Genomic DNA, 16465 nt, shown 5'->3' on the forward strand with positions numbered 1-16465 from the left:
TTTATTTTCTCCAATCTTTTGCCAGCAAAACTTAGCTACCGTGACATAAAATGAAACATCAAAGTACAGTTACTATGATCATAACGATGGTAAGATCCTTAGTTTTGTTGTTGTTCAGAAACCTAGTCAGGTTAAAAGACAGAGAATGCCTGAGCTAAAGAGTATCTGGAAATGTCTAACCATGCATCTCATCCCTGATTCTGTCACAGTCAAAATGCTTTGGGTTTTTTTGGAAGCTTGCATTTTGTTAAATGCTTTTTCCACATAGGAACATTATCTTAATGTAAATAACTAAAATCGACATGATAGACAGTTAGCTTTTTGTTGACAAATGTTATGTCTAGGGTCAGTGAAGACGGGAGTTGTCTGTCATAAGGATGATTAACACAAGAATGTGTTAATTTCAGAGAAAGCTAGGTCAGGATAGCTTTCAGTTTTCCATCGTGAAATTTAGATCAAAGAAAGAGAAACCCGCATCAGTATAAGAGTTTTTCTCTTTTCACTGCTTCTGCTGCGGTGGAGTTGGACTTGCTCACTCAGAGGACAAATCCTAGCTCAAGTAACAGCAAACATCTTGGTGTTACCACATCTCATTTGAAGATAATTTACATCAACATGCCAGCAGCCTGAAGCTGGTATCTCACTTAGCAGTGTCTTGACTTGAGATGCTTTTTTAAACTATGTTAAACTATTTTAATCTATATTAAAATATGTCTCATGATAGTTTTGCTTGAGGTAGTTACTATAAAAAAAAGTAAAGTTTCCCAAGATTCCCCATTCTTGGAATCTGGTTACTAAGAGATAAGTGTCAGTCTTTCATTTTACCATTTTAAAACTGTCAGAAATCACTTTTTTCTTCTATTACTCTCTTTACAAATTCAACTGCAACCTCACTCATCACAGCTAGAAATACCTTCCGTTTTCCAACCTGGAGATATTCTTGCCAATTTATTCTTGTTTATATCTCAGGCAGGGCTGGGATTTTATTTCCCTAACCTGTCACGTGAAATCTTCCTTTCTAACCCTCTACAGAAAACTAGATATCCTTGTCATTGGATAGTATCCATAGAATCATTAATGAGGAAGCTTTGTGCCTACTCGATGCTTCAACCCACGGGTAGAGGGAGAGGTTAGAAATAGTTGTTTATTTGTTCTTCCTTTTCAAGCTGTATCTTGGTCTGCATTCTTTGGTACGCTAAATGTTGAGGATTTCAGTTCAGCTGTCAATTTGAGTAATTTCCTGGTGCATATTACTTTGGATTAGTATTCCATGAGAGCAAGGAAGATGTATTAGAAACTTATAGAATCATAAAATGGCTTGGTTTGGAAGAGACCTTAAAGATTATCTGGTTTCAATCCACCTGCCATTGTAACAGTCCTCGGCCAGAAAAAGCTGAAATGGTTCGTTAAGTTTATACAGGTTTTATTGAAGTCCCACAGAAGTCACTGGGTAGACTCCAGTCAGTTTCAGATCAGGCTTATGGTTCAAAGGGTTTTCCTCTGTGTAATCCACTAATATCCTCATCACGTAGCTACTGTGTTCTTTCATTCTTTTTTTAACGGGCGAAATGCTGATTCTTTCTTAAAATACTGTAAATTTCTGACACTTGTTCAACAGCTTACTTAAACAAGGGCAATCTCTGCAACTGTACAACTTGTGCAGAAATCTGGAGTGATTACACTCTTTTCTTGTAGAACTGCCATTTTAAGTGTTATGGCAGCTATTGAACACATTGAGAATATATCAATTTAATTTATAAGTTCAGATAGTTTCTTATGTAAGTTATAATAAAAACTCTTTTGGAAAGATTTAATTGCTTATCAGAGTAATCATTAATCAGTCTGGAGACACTGAACTCAGTGGAATTCTCAGATGCCGCATCATAGCTGGAGTTCCTAGCAGCTGTGTAGAGCCGATCATCTTCTCTAGGGATTACAATCTTCTTATCCCATTTTCTAGCCAATGAACATTTACTTTTCAGTTAAATGGGGTTCAGTTACAAAATCAAGTGTCTGCCAGAAATCTTGCATGTGCCCTGGAGAGTTCAAGAACTGCTTCCAGTTAAAGCAAAATGCTCCTGATAAAAAGCAGGTTTAGAGGGAACTGTTTACTTTTCTGATTAGACCTGCTAGAATAATTTCTTTAAGGATATAATTCAGGGCAAATTTAGCAGTTTTTATAATTGGAAACTGTCCCACTTGTGAATGAAAATTTGCTGTTATTTCTTTTACAAATGTTCATGTTACTGTCCCTAGGAAGGTAGAATCATAGAATGTCTTGAAAGGGACCTTTAAAGATCATCTAGTTCCAGCTCAGCTGTTTCTTATTTCCCCAACAAACTGGCTGAGGGGACCCTCAGGATAGCAGCCTATCAGTGCTGGTGAATGAAGAGGATGGCCACTGGCTCACTGGCGGAATGTGCCTCCCTTCTCGTGTTTCCCTTCTTAATGGACCTGTTTAACTGACTTAAGTTCCCATGATACAAGTTGGTTCCTTTAAACTTTTCTTTTTCCCAAATTCTTTGGCTTTTAGCTCTAAAATTATTTTTCATAGAATTGTAGAATTTCTCAGATTGGAAAGGACCTTAAAGATCATCAAGTTGAACCACAACTTAACCATACTACCCTAACTATAACAACCCTCTGCTAAATCATGTCCCTGAGTACCACATCCAAATGTTTCTTAAACACATTCAGAGATGGTAACTGAACCACCTCATTGGGAAGCCTATCCCGGTGCTTAACAACCCTTTCTGTACAGAACTTTTTCCTGATATCCAACCTAAACTTACCCTGGAACAACTTGAGGCCATTTCCCCTCATCCTGTCACCTGTCATCAGTGAGAAGAGACCAACCCCACTCTCGCTGTAAGCACCTTTCAAATATTGGAAGAGAGCAATAATGTCTCCCCTCAGCTTCCTTTCCCCCAGACTAAAACAGCCCCAGTTCCTTCAGTCTCTCCTCACAGGACACATTCTCCAAGCCCTTCACAAGCCTTGTTGCCCTTTTTTGGACCTACTTCAGCACCTCAATGTCCTTTCTGTACTGAGGTGCCCAAAACTAAACACAGTACTCAAAATGAGGCCTCATGAATGAGGCCTCATGGGTAGAGGGGCGGGATTATTTCCCTAGTCCTGCTCACCACACCATTCCTGATTCCTTGGCCCTGTTCATAAATTCATACAGTTGAACTTGGCCCATTGATTAGTCATCTATCCAGGTCCTTCCGTAGTGCCTTTCTCCCCTCTGGCAGATGAACACTCCCTCCCGACCAATTTTGTTTTAACCTACATAATTGTCATCTCAATCCTTTAGCAAGGGTAACAAAATTGCCTTTTTAAAAGAAATTCCAACTGCCACTCTGAAACCCAAAGTAAGACTTCTCCAAATGTGCGGAGAACATCACGGCAAAGATTTTGTATGTTCCCACCTGCTTACTCTTGTGGCAGATGGGATCAAACCTGTTCCATCTATTTTTAGTCACAGGGGGCTGCAGTGCCTGAAGTCTCTGCTGGATTAGCAGGGCAGGGAAGAGCATACGTTCTTCCAGAACGTCCAAGCATGGGCTATGGGTTCACTCCACACTTGCTTTCAAATTCTTTCCAGCTATAAGCTTCTGTGTAGTGCAAATGACTAGTGAGTGTTACTGAGTTTTGGAAGGAGTTTAAGTCTAGTTGCATGTATTGAGAACCTGATATAAAAGCAGATGGAAACTTGGCCTTACATTTCAGACCATGCATGTGCGTCAAGGATAATTTGCTTTAAAATCTATGATATTATTACAAACAACTGAAACTACGCTTACTATTGGCTTATTTTAAGGTCATCTGAAAGCTTGTTATACATTGGAAACACCTTTTTTCATCTCTAGTTTTCATTTTCATTGACATTAAGTCAGTCCAGTCACAGTTTGTTCTGCTGGTAGTTAAAATCTGCAAAGAACTTTGAGACAAATATCCTGCATGTTGCCAATTTTTTCCTCTTGCAAAGCCTTTCATTGCCAGTGAGGTGAATTAGATACTTGAGTGCAGACTCAGCATTTAAAATTTCCTCCAACCTCCAACATTGTGTATTTATAAGATCTGTAAATGTCTTTAACTACTTTGGTTGGATATACTCGAATCACTGTAAATGTCTAAGATTCTAAAGATTTGTCATCACATTTCAATTTGTAAATCTTTAAAATGCTCTAAAGAAAGATAGCTTTATTTGTTTATATCTTTGCAGTTGACTGCTTTCTGTAATTTGTCTGTCTGTCATGAATTAGATAGAAAATGGAGGTGGAAATACAGCAACAGAAATAACTATGACAACAACAACAAAAAAAACATCCAGGGGAAAAAAAACCCAGAAAACAACCAAAACCCTCTGGTGTCTCTTTTGCAGAAAAACCCAGCAGGTAGCAGAAAAGGCTGAGAGAGCAAATTTCCATTTTACTTCCCCCCTGACTAATGTTCAGATAAGTTTGGATAAGCTCTGGATTATATTTCAAAACTCATTTTAACATGATATACCCAAGGATACCTTTTGCATTCTTAAATCTTCTCTGTAGCATTTGCCTAACAAGGCAGGGAATACATAAATTGATATAGATATATATCTGTCAAAGGTTGTTTCATGCAGAGATAAACTCAGTCTCTTTCTGGCACTTTATTTATTTTCCATTTTAGAATAAAGGTTAGAAAGACATTTGAAAGCAGTAGGGAACTAGTTCCATCAGCTGTCTTAGATTTCAGTAAGGAATTCCCCAAGTACTGTACAACTTCTACACATCCATCAAGTGCTGTTCATTATAATTATCCTGTTAGAGCGAGATACCAGCTCTGATGAGAAGTGGTACCATGGAGGAAGCCATTTATTCAGATATTTTTATCAGATTCCAGTTGTATTTTAGAAAGACTAGTTCAAAGCAACCTGGCTGCAACACTTGCCTGGAAGTGCTTTGAAAAACATAGCTCCTTGAACATATTCTCTCTTTATACGTAGGTAAGGTTTTATTGTATGGCTTGAATGACCTGTTTGGGTTATATGCAATGGCTGAACAAAACAGCACAGTTGGTGTTTTACCAGCACTTATCACTACCACAGTGATATATGCTGGTACAGATTCTGCTATTGCTTTGAGTAAATGTGGTGGCAGATAGCACCATTGTTTCAGAGTTGAAAGACTAATGTAATCAATTAAGCTTAGTGTTGAAGTGATGTTGGATTTCACCATTATTGCTGTATATGTAACATTTTAATATTTCCTCAACATTTCCCCCGTAAGTAGTGAGACCTAGCATAGGTCAAGAAATCTAACAAATATTGTTTCATTCCACTATGAATACTGTATTTAAGTGACTTCTAGTTTGAATTTTCTTATGAATTTTGAATTTTCTTTTTTTTTAAATAATCATTTCTAACTGTGTTATTATTAAGTGGACTCTTGTTATTTTGGAGTAGCGTAAGGCTGTGTCATGTCCTTTATAGGCTGTGCCACACTGGGTGAATGAAAACATTACTACTACTGCTATTGCGGGTTATGTATTGAATTTTGGAATATAGCCAAACTTGCCTCATGTTTGGCCCCTTGAATTCAATTGAATAAGGGAGACTTGAATTAAAGATTTTATGCTATCAGTAAATGGGCAAAAAACTCCAAAACTATTATACAGGTATGTTTTAGCCTATATTTAGAATATATCTAGTCTATTTTTGAGGATTCCTGTGCATTTGAAGATACTTTTTCAGTTGCATCTTTCCTTACTCGCAGCTGTGTAATCCCATCAGTACAGAGCCAATGCAAGACCTTTGTATCACGTGCCACAGTATGTGAAGGTTCAGGAAAATTTGCTAGCACTTCAGTATCAGTTCTTGAAGTCAGCATAGATCCAAATGACATATAGCTAAATTTGGGCTTAAAAATTTTGAAATGAAAGGCTCTTGGAAACATGGAGCAGAGACAGCCACGTGAAGATGGTCCGTCTGGGCTAGAACTGACTTGCACAAATATGCCCTTCTGCACCTAGGTGTGGACCTGATACAGAACATTTAGAGCATGTCTAAATCCTTATAGGAACTCAGATTTTTGTTTTATGTATGTATGTATGTATTTTATTTTTGAGGTGAGAATACAAACTTTCATATATATTTTCCTTAAAAAAATACGTACCCTAATGAGATCCAAGACTTTGAGTAAAAATACCAATTTCAGCCTTTAGCACCATTAGAAATCCAATGAATTTATTTAAATATGATATTTTTAAAGACATTTTAAAAGTTTGCTTTCTATTATTTTCAGGGGAATGTGACCTTTTCCTGCTCAGAACCACAAATTGTTCCCATCACCTTTGTCAACTCCAGTAGAAGCTACTTGTTACTGCCTGGAACTCCTCAAATTGATGGGTTGTCAGTCAGTTTTCAGTTTCGAACATGGAATAAAGATGGCTTACTCCTGTCCACCGAATTGTCTGAAAATTCAGGATCTCTTTTGGTTTATCTCCATGGTGGGAGATTGACACTTCTTATTCAGAAAATGGCAGAAGACCCAGTGGAAATCAGTGAAGGTATTTTATTTTTGTTTTCTCTCACCTTTCCCTATTAAAACACCAGAAGCTTGACTCCATGGGAAGAAAGGGTAACAAAGTGAGGAAGTACTGTACATTCCTCTTTGTTTACAGATTGTTTCTCACTTTTCAGTGGTAGAACCATTCCGTAGATTGAGATATATCTGAATATAGAAAGTTGGCATCCTGAGATCTTCAGGCTAATTGTGCTTGACAGTTATCTTAGTCGCTGTGTTTTCTAAGTCATGCTAAATCTTCTTCAGTCAGGTCACATGAAGACCTTAATGCTACTTGTCCTCATATTGTGCTGAAGTCAGCTGGGAGCCAGTTTGGCAGCAGTGCCTTTCAGCACAAGTTAACAGCTTCAGAGCTGATTTTCTTCCTCTTAACTGTTGCTTTGTATGAGAATACTACCCTTTATGCTCCACTCAGAGAAGACCGACCATAGGCTTCCTCTCCTCCTCAGTCCACCTTAGCCAGTTTGCAAGATGTTTTGTGCAGCTGGAGAGATGCAAGTGGGTGAGATTGGGCTTATCTCTGGCTTAAAATTCAGGAGAAGTTACTTGTATACGCTAAACATGAAGTTGTGCTTTGGCTCCAAGAAACAACAAGAAAATTTCAGACTGAACACCAGCGTGGCCCAGCTGCCATCTGAGTTTGCCTTGTATATGTCCTACTGATGATCCGAGCAGAAACATTCTGTCCTAGGGCCTTACACATCCCATGCTGCTTTGCACCCACACTGAGTGGGAGACCCAGAAATTTATGACCACATAGACTGAATACTTGGTTCCTAAATGTGGATGGATAATAGGCTGATGGAACTCAGAGGTCTGAAGAATAACATTATTTTCTAAAAGAATATCTGTTTAAAAATATGTAATGTTAAAATATTCCCAGTGCAGAATTAAAGAGGACAGATGTGTCTATTAAAAGAAGTAAAGAGAAAATCTGAAGGAGCTGTCAAAGATGAGCTGTTCTGTATGTGCGTTTCATTCCCTTTTGTAAAAAGAAAATGAGGCAGCCGCGGATCTATTCTTATTCATGTGGATTGTTAAAACCTCTGCTTGCCAAAACTGAATGTTGAAAATGGCGTTTCAAGTCTTTATTGCAGGTCCTAATGAGACTGTTGACAAAGCTGAGAGAGAATGCCAATATTTGGTTGTATTTGCTTTTATGTAGTTCTGAAATTATGAACCCGATCCCAGCCTTTGGTGCCACCCAAAACACTGCTAAACTGCCTACTTACACATGGAAAATATGCAAAAATTGCAAATACCACCTCCTACATATGTTGGATTCTCACAATATACTCGTGCATGCTCAAGAGTGGACCTGGTTTTGACCCAAATGTAACCTGTGTTGTCATGACATCTTTTCAAATTTAACCACAATATTTCACTTCAAAATTGACTTGTTTTAGCTGAAAACTCATTCACATTTCTCTGGGAAATTGCTGTCTTATTGTATGAAAATTGTGTCTGCGTTAGCAGCCGTTTCTCTGGAAATTGTCTCATTTCCAAATTCATAATGAAATGGCTTTTCATACATTTAACACCCGCAATTTTTTTATTTTGTTTTGAGCTGATCTCACACCTCTTTGTGTCACTAAGTGCTCGTTTGTTTCTTCTGAAAGCTACAATAACAAAAATTGTCCAATTAGAGAGGGGAGTAAACGCTAATTTCCTCAGCCTGGTCTCAGTGACTGCAGTTTGATGATAGCACATGTCGAAATGCGATTAGGTTACTTTTGATCTTCACTGCTGTATGTGAATTTATAACTTTGCTCACTGGTTTTCCTGGCTTTCGAGAAGATGATGTGGAGTTTCTTTTTAGCTTGATGATGCCATTTCAAGAACACTGATATACAACACTGATTTTCAGAATATGGAGAGAGGTTATTTCACACTGTGCATAAGTACGTAACAGGGAGAGAGATTGCTCAGTACCTTAGTCTCCCACATCCCTTCATAGGTTTCAGGACAGAGCAATAATCCAAGCTCTCAGAAAATCCATGTAAAAATCCATAAAACATATAAGAGACTTTGGTACATGTTTCCAGTAAGACTGTGTGCTAACTTAGTGCTGAAAGTTTTAAAGAAAAGGTTTTAAGAACAGATCCTACTGAAACATATTCGAGCTTGTCAGCTTTCATGTAGTGACCAAGATAGGATATGACCTTCTCACTGAATCTAGTTTCAGTCACATGCTTATTCCCAAAAATGCAACAGAAATCTGCTCTGCATACTCCAATGAGCTATTAGCTTTTCCTAATATACTCAAAGTAGACCTAATCCCAAAAAACACTATGTGCTACCATAAATGTAAAGAGTCCTGACATCTTGCTGAGTGCCTGCAGAATAGCTAGCAGATTGGATTAATAGGATCTGCTTACATGTTCTCAGAAACTTTCCCCTTCTTAGGCCTTTTCTCCTATGGCAATTTACTTCCAGAAGTAGAGGTTTTTCAAGCTACCAGTTCAGGCCATGTTGGATTCTGCTGTACTTTTATAGTCACAAGTTGGAAGCAAAGATTTGAAGTATACAGTTATATCCAGAGCTTCTATTATCTCCCTTCATATATATATTTTTTTTTCTAGGCACCAATCTCCATGATGGGCTTTGGCATTCACTTAGCATCAACGCTAGAAGACATCGCATTACCCTGACACTGGATAACAATGCTGCCACTGCTAACCATGCAACCACTGTCTCAAGAATTTACTCAGGGAACAGCTACTATTTTGGAGGTAGGTTGTTTCAAATGGACACGTGGCAGATTTTCATGATATAGATTTTCAAATGCTGATCCCTGGAGTCTCCCAAGTATATTCTGCAGCCACATGCAAATTCTGCAATAACTGATTTTTGTCTACCTATTGTGTTGCATACAGTGTTGTGTGTGAGACGATCAAAGATCTTGGTCAGGAGAGGAGGGGGGAGAGAAAGGGGGAGAAAAAACTAACACAGCTGTAGAAGTGAACTTGCCAAGGAGTAGCTACACCTAGCTGGAAAAGCATTAAAACGCTACATAGCTGTGTTAGCCACGTTTGGCACAAAAAAAACACTCAATATAATGAGCCTCTGAGCTCTTGCATTAGGGAATCCCAACAGGAAAAGATAATCATTCCAATATTTTTTTCTGCTTCATTTTTTTTTTTCTTTTTTTTTTTTCCCCTACAGGGTGCCCTGACAACTTCACTGATTCCCAATGTTTAAATCCCATTACTGCTTTTCAAGGCTGTATGAGGCTCATCTTTATTGATAACCAGCCCAAGGACCTCATTTTAGTTCAGCAAGGCTTCCTGGGGAATTTTAGTGATTTACACATTGATCTATGTGACATCAAAGACAGGTAATTATTGTTTTCTATTTCTTTTGTTTTTTTTTTTTTGGTTTTTTTTTTTTTTCATCCTAGTGTTTTATAAATACAGATCACATTAAGTGAAAATTCTAATCTGCCAACGTTACAGATATTAGGCAAAATAGAGCTGCTAATAGAAAATATCATGACAAAGATAGAAAGGACTGGAGGGGAAATGATTTCAATTACATGAGGCTCTCTCCACATTGACTTGTAGGAAATAGAGTATGCAAATCCAATAAAATGCAGATTGATAAAATGATTAAATTTTATGCATAAACAACGTTTGATTGCTTTGAGTTTTAGAGAGAAATGAAAGAGAAGGAAAAATTATTTGATTCATCAGAACATGTCATCTTAATATAGTAGCTGTTTTTGTTTATGCAGAACATCTATAGTTTTTCTTGTTAGCCATTATAGCACATTTATAATGAAGATATCATAGAATCATAGAACAATTTAAGTTGAAAGGGACTTTTAAGTTCATCTAGTTCCAATCTCCCTGCTATAGGCAGGGACAACTCCCTGTTAGACCAGTTTGCTGAAAGCCCCATCCAGCCTGGCCTTGAATGCTTCCAGGGAGAGGCATGCACAGCCTTGCTGGTCAACCTGTACCAGTGTCTCACCCCTCTCACAGTAAATAATTTCTTCCTTACATCTAGTCTAAATCTATCCTCTTTCAGTTTAAAACCATTTCCCCTTGTGCTGTTGCAACATACCCTTGTGAAAAGTCCCTCTCCATGTTTCCTGTAGGCCCTCTTCGGGTACTGGAAAGCTGCTATAAGGTCTCCCCAGAGCCATTTCTTCTCTACACTGAAGAGTCCCAATACTCATAGCCTGCCTTTGTAGGGGTGGTACTCCAACCCTCTGATCACCATTGTAGCCCACCTTTGGGTCTGCTCCAATACTTCAGTGTCCTTCTCATGTTAGGGGCCCCAGAACTGGCCACAGTACCTGCACATGGGTGTCATGAGAGCAGAATAGAGGGGCAGAATCACCTCTCTTGACGTACTGGTCACACTTCTCTTGATGCAACCCCGGATGTGTGATTGGCCTTCTGGGCAGTGTCCCCACTTTACTGGCTCATGTTGAATATTTCATCAACTGACAATGATGGTACACCTCATTATGGCATAAAGTCAATATGGTACAGCTCAGGTAGCATATCGAGCATTTGGTAAGAAAGTGTTATTATGAAATATCTGTATCTACCAAAGAAATATTTCATATTTGTTACATATTAATATGGATCACTCATAAGTTGAAATCTGAGAGGAAGCCCAGCTTTTCTCACCAAATCTGTAAGCTTAACTCATCAAATCTGTAAGCTTAACTATGGCAAAATTCATGCAGATGCAAATTTCACTTAGTGTTCCTAGAATGGTAGACTGAATTTGCAAGACGCAGTTGATTTAACATATAAAAGTATAGACGTCTCTAGGAATTAAAAGAAAGAATTTTGCTTTTTTCTTGGAAGAACAGATTGTTTAAGATTAAACGGGCCATTTGATTTAAATTCATCTGTTGAAACAGAAGACTTCTGGTATGTGGCAGAGGTGTTTTGAGGCATCTTGACGCTTTCATTATCACCAGGTTTGGACTGCAGTGTAAATCAGTGGTGCTACTCTAGCTGTCTTCCATATCGTCAGTATCCTAAGCATGACAATCGTAAGTCTGTGATCATGCAATAAAACTACTTAAGGCAAAGATACACACATAATAAGAAAAGTGGGTCTTTATTTTACATAATGATTATCTGGAATCTATTACACACACAAATAAAAACTATACATAGTCTAGTGAAGATTTAAGTGGTGTCTTACAGTACAATTCTCTGGATAGGCTTAAGTTTATGTCTCCACTATATGATCTAGGTGAAAAAGAGAGAGCCAATTAAAAAAGAAAAAAGAGGGTTAGAGTCACAGTTGACAAAAGTGATTCTTTTATAGCTGAATTCAGTATATCAGTGCAACTGCCATGAAGGGGAAGAAAGAAGCTTGCAGTGCAGTAAAGTACCGTACTGAAATTCAGAAATTCTCCTGATAAATGAAAGGCATGAGCATTGCTAAAGCTTGTAGGGATTGCAGCTTTCACACTTAGTGAAACATCCAATGTGCTCTCCCTTCCTGAAATCTCTAATAATTATTCTGGAACAGTTTTGTGGGGAAGAAAGGAGGATTTTTTTTTCTGAATCATGTTGCACATTTCAACTAATCTGGGATAGGGTCTTGAGAGAGGCTAAAGTTACAAAATTGATTTCAAGAAGTTAGAAAAGTTGTTCTAAAACTCAGAGGGTGAAATACTGCTAGTGCAGAACTGAAGTCCTGAGTGGTCATAGCAGCAGTAGTTGGGAAGAGGTACAAAATTAAAAGAAAATACAGAAAATAAACAAATCCTCTGTGCTATTTGTCAACACAGTTGATCCTAATTCAGTCCTAGATAGTTAATCCAGGAAAAGGCTGAAAACAAAAATGTTCTTCTTACTAACCATTTTTAAATGGTCTAGGTTCTACAAGTCTGTTTTATGGCCTAATTAGTTACAACAAATTATACGTGAAACATTTGGGAGAAGATTTGAATTCAGAATTCTGCCAGATTGGAAGTCTGCCTTGTTGTCCAGTCTAGCGTAGAATCATTGAATCATTAAGGTTGGAAAAGACTAGTAAGATTGCCTAATCCAATCATCAACTCATCCTCACCATGCCCACTGAAATACATCCTTCCATCACAACAGCTCTTGGTTTTTTGGAAAGTTGGGATCTAACTCCAGGTGTGCAACACACGGTTGCTCGTTCCTATTATATAAGGAGTGTTAAAATTCTGTAAAAGCACTATCCACAAGAAATATAATCTTTCTTAATTGTAAGATTTATTGCTATGTGCACTGTAAAGCACATGTTTTTGTAATTTTAACGCGTGTGGGAATTATGTTTCTTAATTAACATGTAAATAAGATATTTGTCTTAGTTATCTGTGCAAAAAAAAGCTCTTTGAGGAATATGCTGCTATTTAGAAAGCAATTCGTTTGTTACAGAGTTGTAGGCCAAGCTCATTCAGACCTGGGCTCTGAAAGCAATGCTTAAGCAGCTCACTGCAACTTGTGCCGGCCCTTAAAAAGAAAATGAACAGGTTTATTTTGAAAGATGACAAGCTGGGACTACTGCTGATGCCAGCAGTATGTTTTTGAGAAAGCATCTAATTGTGTAAGCTTATTATGCACACGCTGGGATTCCCAGAATAAAGCAACGAGCCTCCATTAATCTAAATGGAGTGATTTGAGGGACTAAAACTTAAAATCTCATCACTTCATCTCAAGTATTTGAACTATATGTGTGCTCAAGTGAACTTCGGGTGAATGCCTTCTGTCTTCTTCTGTTTGTTATTTCCATCCTTCGGTTGCTTTTTCTGGGAGATAAATACTGTGACACTAGCTGAGCTATCAAGGAATACACAGAAGAGATGGAGTTGTCTCTAGGAATATTCAGAGTTTGCCTTTCTTTCCATTGGTGTCTGAGTAGACAGTGCCTACTGAAAATGCTTTTGCAGACACAAGAGAATCTGCTGTCACTGATTCTGCTTTGCCAGAGACCTCCAGGATTGCCTTTCAGCCTCAGCCATCCTGTGAATGAAACCACCCAGTAGGCACTCTGGTCCTGACTGAATGGGCCAGAAGGTATATGGGAAAGCTGGAATTAGCAGATAATATGCAGAAAATTCACTTCTCTGCTTTCAGTGGGATGTTAAGACCTTGTCTGAACAGTCTGGAGTTCAGCACAGCAGTCAATTTAGCCTTTCATCATCTTTCTGATGATCTGCTATCTCCTATTAAAAGACTGCCTGTTCCCAGCCCTAGCTGCAGTGTCAACACCACTTATGTTTATCCTATGACAGTTAAAGTTGTTTCTGATTTGCCGCCTTCTTGTTTGGTACCTACATATTGCCCTTAGTTGACACATCCTGTGCGAAGAGCGGCATCCCCAGTTGGTTCATATCAAAGCACTGTCTGCTCCGCGAGCCCTTAAAAATAGTGTCATATTCCCTTTGCCTCCTTCAAGGCAAAGTTCTTGTTTCCCAACACCTTGTGTTGGGAAAGTAAAATCTGCAGAAGAAAATAACATTTCTTATACTAGTGCACTTGTAAACCTCATGGCATGACTCCCTCTGCCTGTGTGCATTTAATCCATCCAGCAATGTTTTGTTTACAGTAGGTGTATTTGCTGTGGTTGTCCAAATACGCAGATTGCTCTGTGTTTTCTGAGGGTATTGCAAAGTGTGGTGCTTATACTGCTCTTGTTATGAAGCATTAGATGTCATAGAGCTTTCAATGCATTTTTCCCCAGGTAAAGAAAAAATGAGAAAACGAGATAATATCCCACTAAGCTAGAGAAGCCTGTTTCATATTTAAAAGAAAGTGGATATGTTACATTTTATCTCTCTTTGTTGTTGCCTCTTCAGAATTTCTGCATGATTAGGAGTGCAGATATGCAGCAGGGTGTGTTTGCTTTACACTGAATTAATGAGTGAGAAAATACAGTGTCTTGCAGCATGGTACAGAGCAGAAAGTAACAAGGCAGAGGTGAAACATGAAGTGAAAGTGCCATGAAGTCCCCAAATTCAAAGACTTCTGAGGAGGGTAAGAGGTGTCTGGGTATCTATGGATTCTTTTGGAGCAGTATATGTCCAACACTGACCTTTTCTGACCAAAAGTCATCTAGTATAGGCCCAAGCATATAAATAGAACTTCTCTTTGCAGATTTATTTTCAGTTTAGAATAAGATAGATAAAGTTCATGACTACAGGGACTGTACAGCCCTCATTCTTGGGACTTAGCACTGTTTTTTGAGAAAGAGAGCATCTTCTGAAGTAATATATCCAACCAAAAAGTTTCCAGGGAAAAGTTTGACCAAGAGAAAGCTTAATGATGACAGAATGATGCTTTCTGTCTTTAGTCTTTAATCTTTACAGTTTATTAGCACTTTCGCTCCTAAATTTCTATTTTTGTGAACATATTCAGAGCCTGAACAGAATTGAAATAGAAAACATTCTCTGCAAAGAAAGATTAAGTGTGGTTCTTTAACCAGAAAAGTGATTGCTGAAGGAAAGCATCATAATGGGCCTCAGGGGTAAAAGGCTGCTGTGCAGAAGGGACTGATCACCTCAGCCTGGATGTATGGAGAGCAGCCATGGCATAGGCTGTCTGCAGGAACCGCCAAGTCTCCAACACTGGTGGAAGGCTTTAAGAACAGGTTAGGTGAATCTGTGAGAAACAGCAAACACGGCTATAAATGATCCTGCCTTGGGGTATAGCATGGACTTACTGATCTCCTGTGTTCCCTTCCAGCTCTGCATGATTCCGTTGCATTTGCTCAGGCTTCTCCTCCAGCTAGAACAGCTGTGGCTTGTTCTTGCTTTAGGGGGGTCTGAAATGTCAACAGCAATAATATTGCTTAAGGGAAAAAAAAAAAAAAAAGAAAAAAAAAACAACACCAAAAAACTGTAGGAAATATGTCAGGAATTCAACTCAGAATTTTATTGCATACCTGTGAGAGCTCATTTGGGATGCATCTCTCAGATGCTGTAAGGAAATGCTTTGGAAGAGGAGCAGATAGCCCTCAGGTAAGGTATTGGTGAGGGTTTTTGGTTTGTTTATTTTTTTTAATAACTTGGGAAGTATGTGTTACGCATAGAGTGTAAGGAAATAAATGACCAGAACGCTTCTTGCTTCTAACAACACGCTATTCTTTTTAGTGGCTGTAGTGTGATGTTCTGTGAATGGCCGAGTTTGTTTTTCCTTTTTTCTTAGGATTTCATCTTAGTGGATTCCATGATGTTTAGAATGAGGATTCATCCCAGGCTGTATGTTTTCCTTTGATGATCACTAACTTGATTCCTTTCTATCTGACTCTATTTTCATGAGATTGTGTATCGTCTTGGACTTTATATGTCTGTCCCTCTTACAGGCGTGGTCAAAAATGAAGGTGAGGAGTTTCTGGGGTGTTAGGAGGAGGCAGGGACTAAGACACTGAACAATTATGGGAACATCTTCACCTTTGTAAATCAAGCAAATGACTGTGTGTTGATGCTAACATCTGTGTGTTGATCCCTTCACAACCTCTGTGTTAGATGTAGAAGAAGGAAAAATCTAGTTGGATGCATTCACAGAATCACAGAATCACCCGGGTTGGAAGGGACCTCAAGGATCATGTAGTTCCAACCCCCCTGCCTAGCAGGGCCACCAAACATACACATTCAGATCAGGTTGCCCAGGACCCCGTCCAACCTGGCCTTGAACACGTCCAAGGACGGGACATCCACAACCTCCCTGGGCAGCCCGTTCCAGGGCCTAACCACTCTCCTTGTAAAGAACTTCCCCCTAACATCCAATCTAAATCTTCCCTCCTTCAACTTGGATCCATTTCCCCTAGTCCTGCTGTTGTCAGCCCTTTTGAAGAGTTTACTCCCCTCCTGGGTGTGGAGGCATTCACTGACCTCAGCCTTGGCCTGACCAACCCTTTTCAGGAAGTATATTCTCTTCAGGTCACTTGGAGTTGAT

At 38.8% G+C, this 16465-nt stretch overlaps 1 protein-coding gene across 2 annotated transcripts in view; it reads left to right on the forward strand.

Moving 5' to 3' along the window:
- CNTNAP5 (contactin associated protein family member 5) overlaps positions 1-16465 on the forward strand; it is a 263012-nt gene that overhangs the window by 129996 nt on the left and 116551 nt on the right. For both annotated transcript variants that reach the window (XM_052675060.1, XM_052675061.1), the window contains 3 exons: positions 6285-6549; positions 9149-9298; positions 9732-9903. In XM_052675060.1, the coding sequence (XP_052531020.1) occupies positions 6285-6549; positions 9149-9298; positions 9732-9903 (587 nt within the window). The remainder of the gene's footprint in view (positions 1-6284; positions 6550-9148; positions 9299-9731; positions 9904-16465) is intronic.

This window comes from Tympanuchus pallidicinctus, unplaced genomic scaffold (genome assembly GCF_026119805.1).
Source record: "Tympanuchus pallidicinctus isolate F22 unplaced genomic scaffold, pur_lepc_1.0 scaffold15, whole genome shotgun sequence".
Classification (NCBI taxonomy): domain Eukaryota; kingdom Metazoa; phylum Chordata; class Aves; order Galliformes; family Phasianidae; genus Tympanuchus; species Tympanuchus pallidicinctus.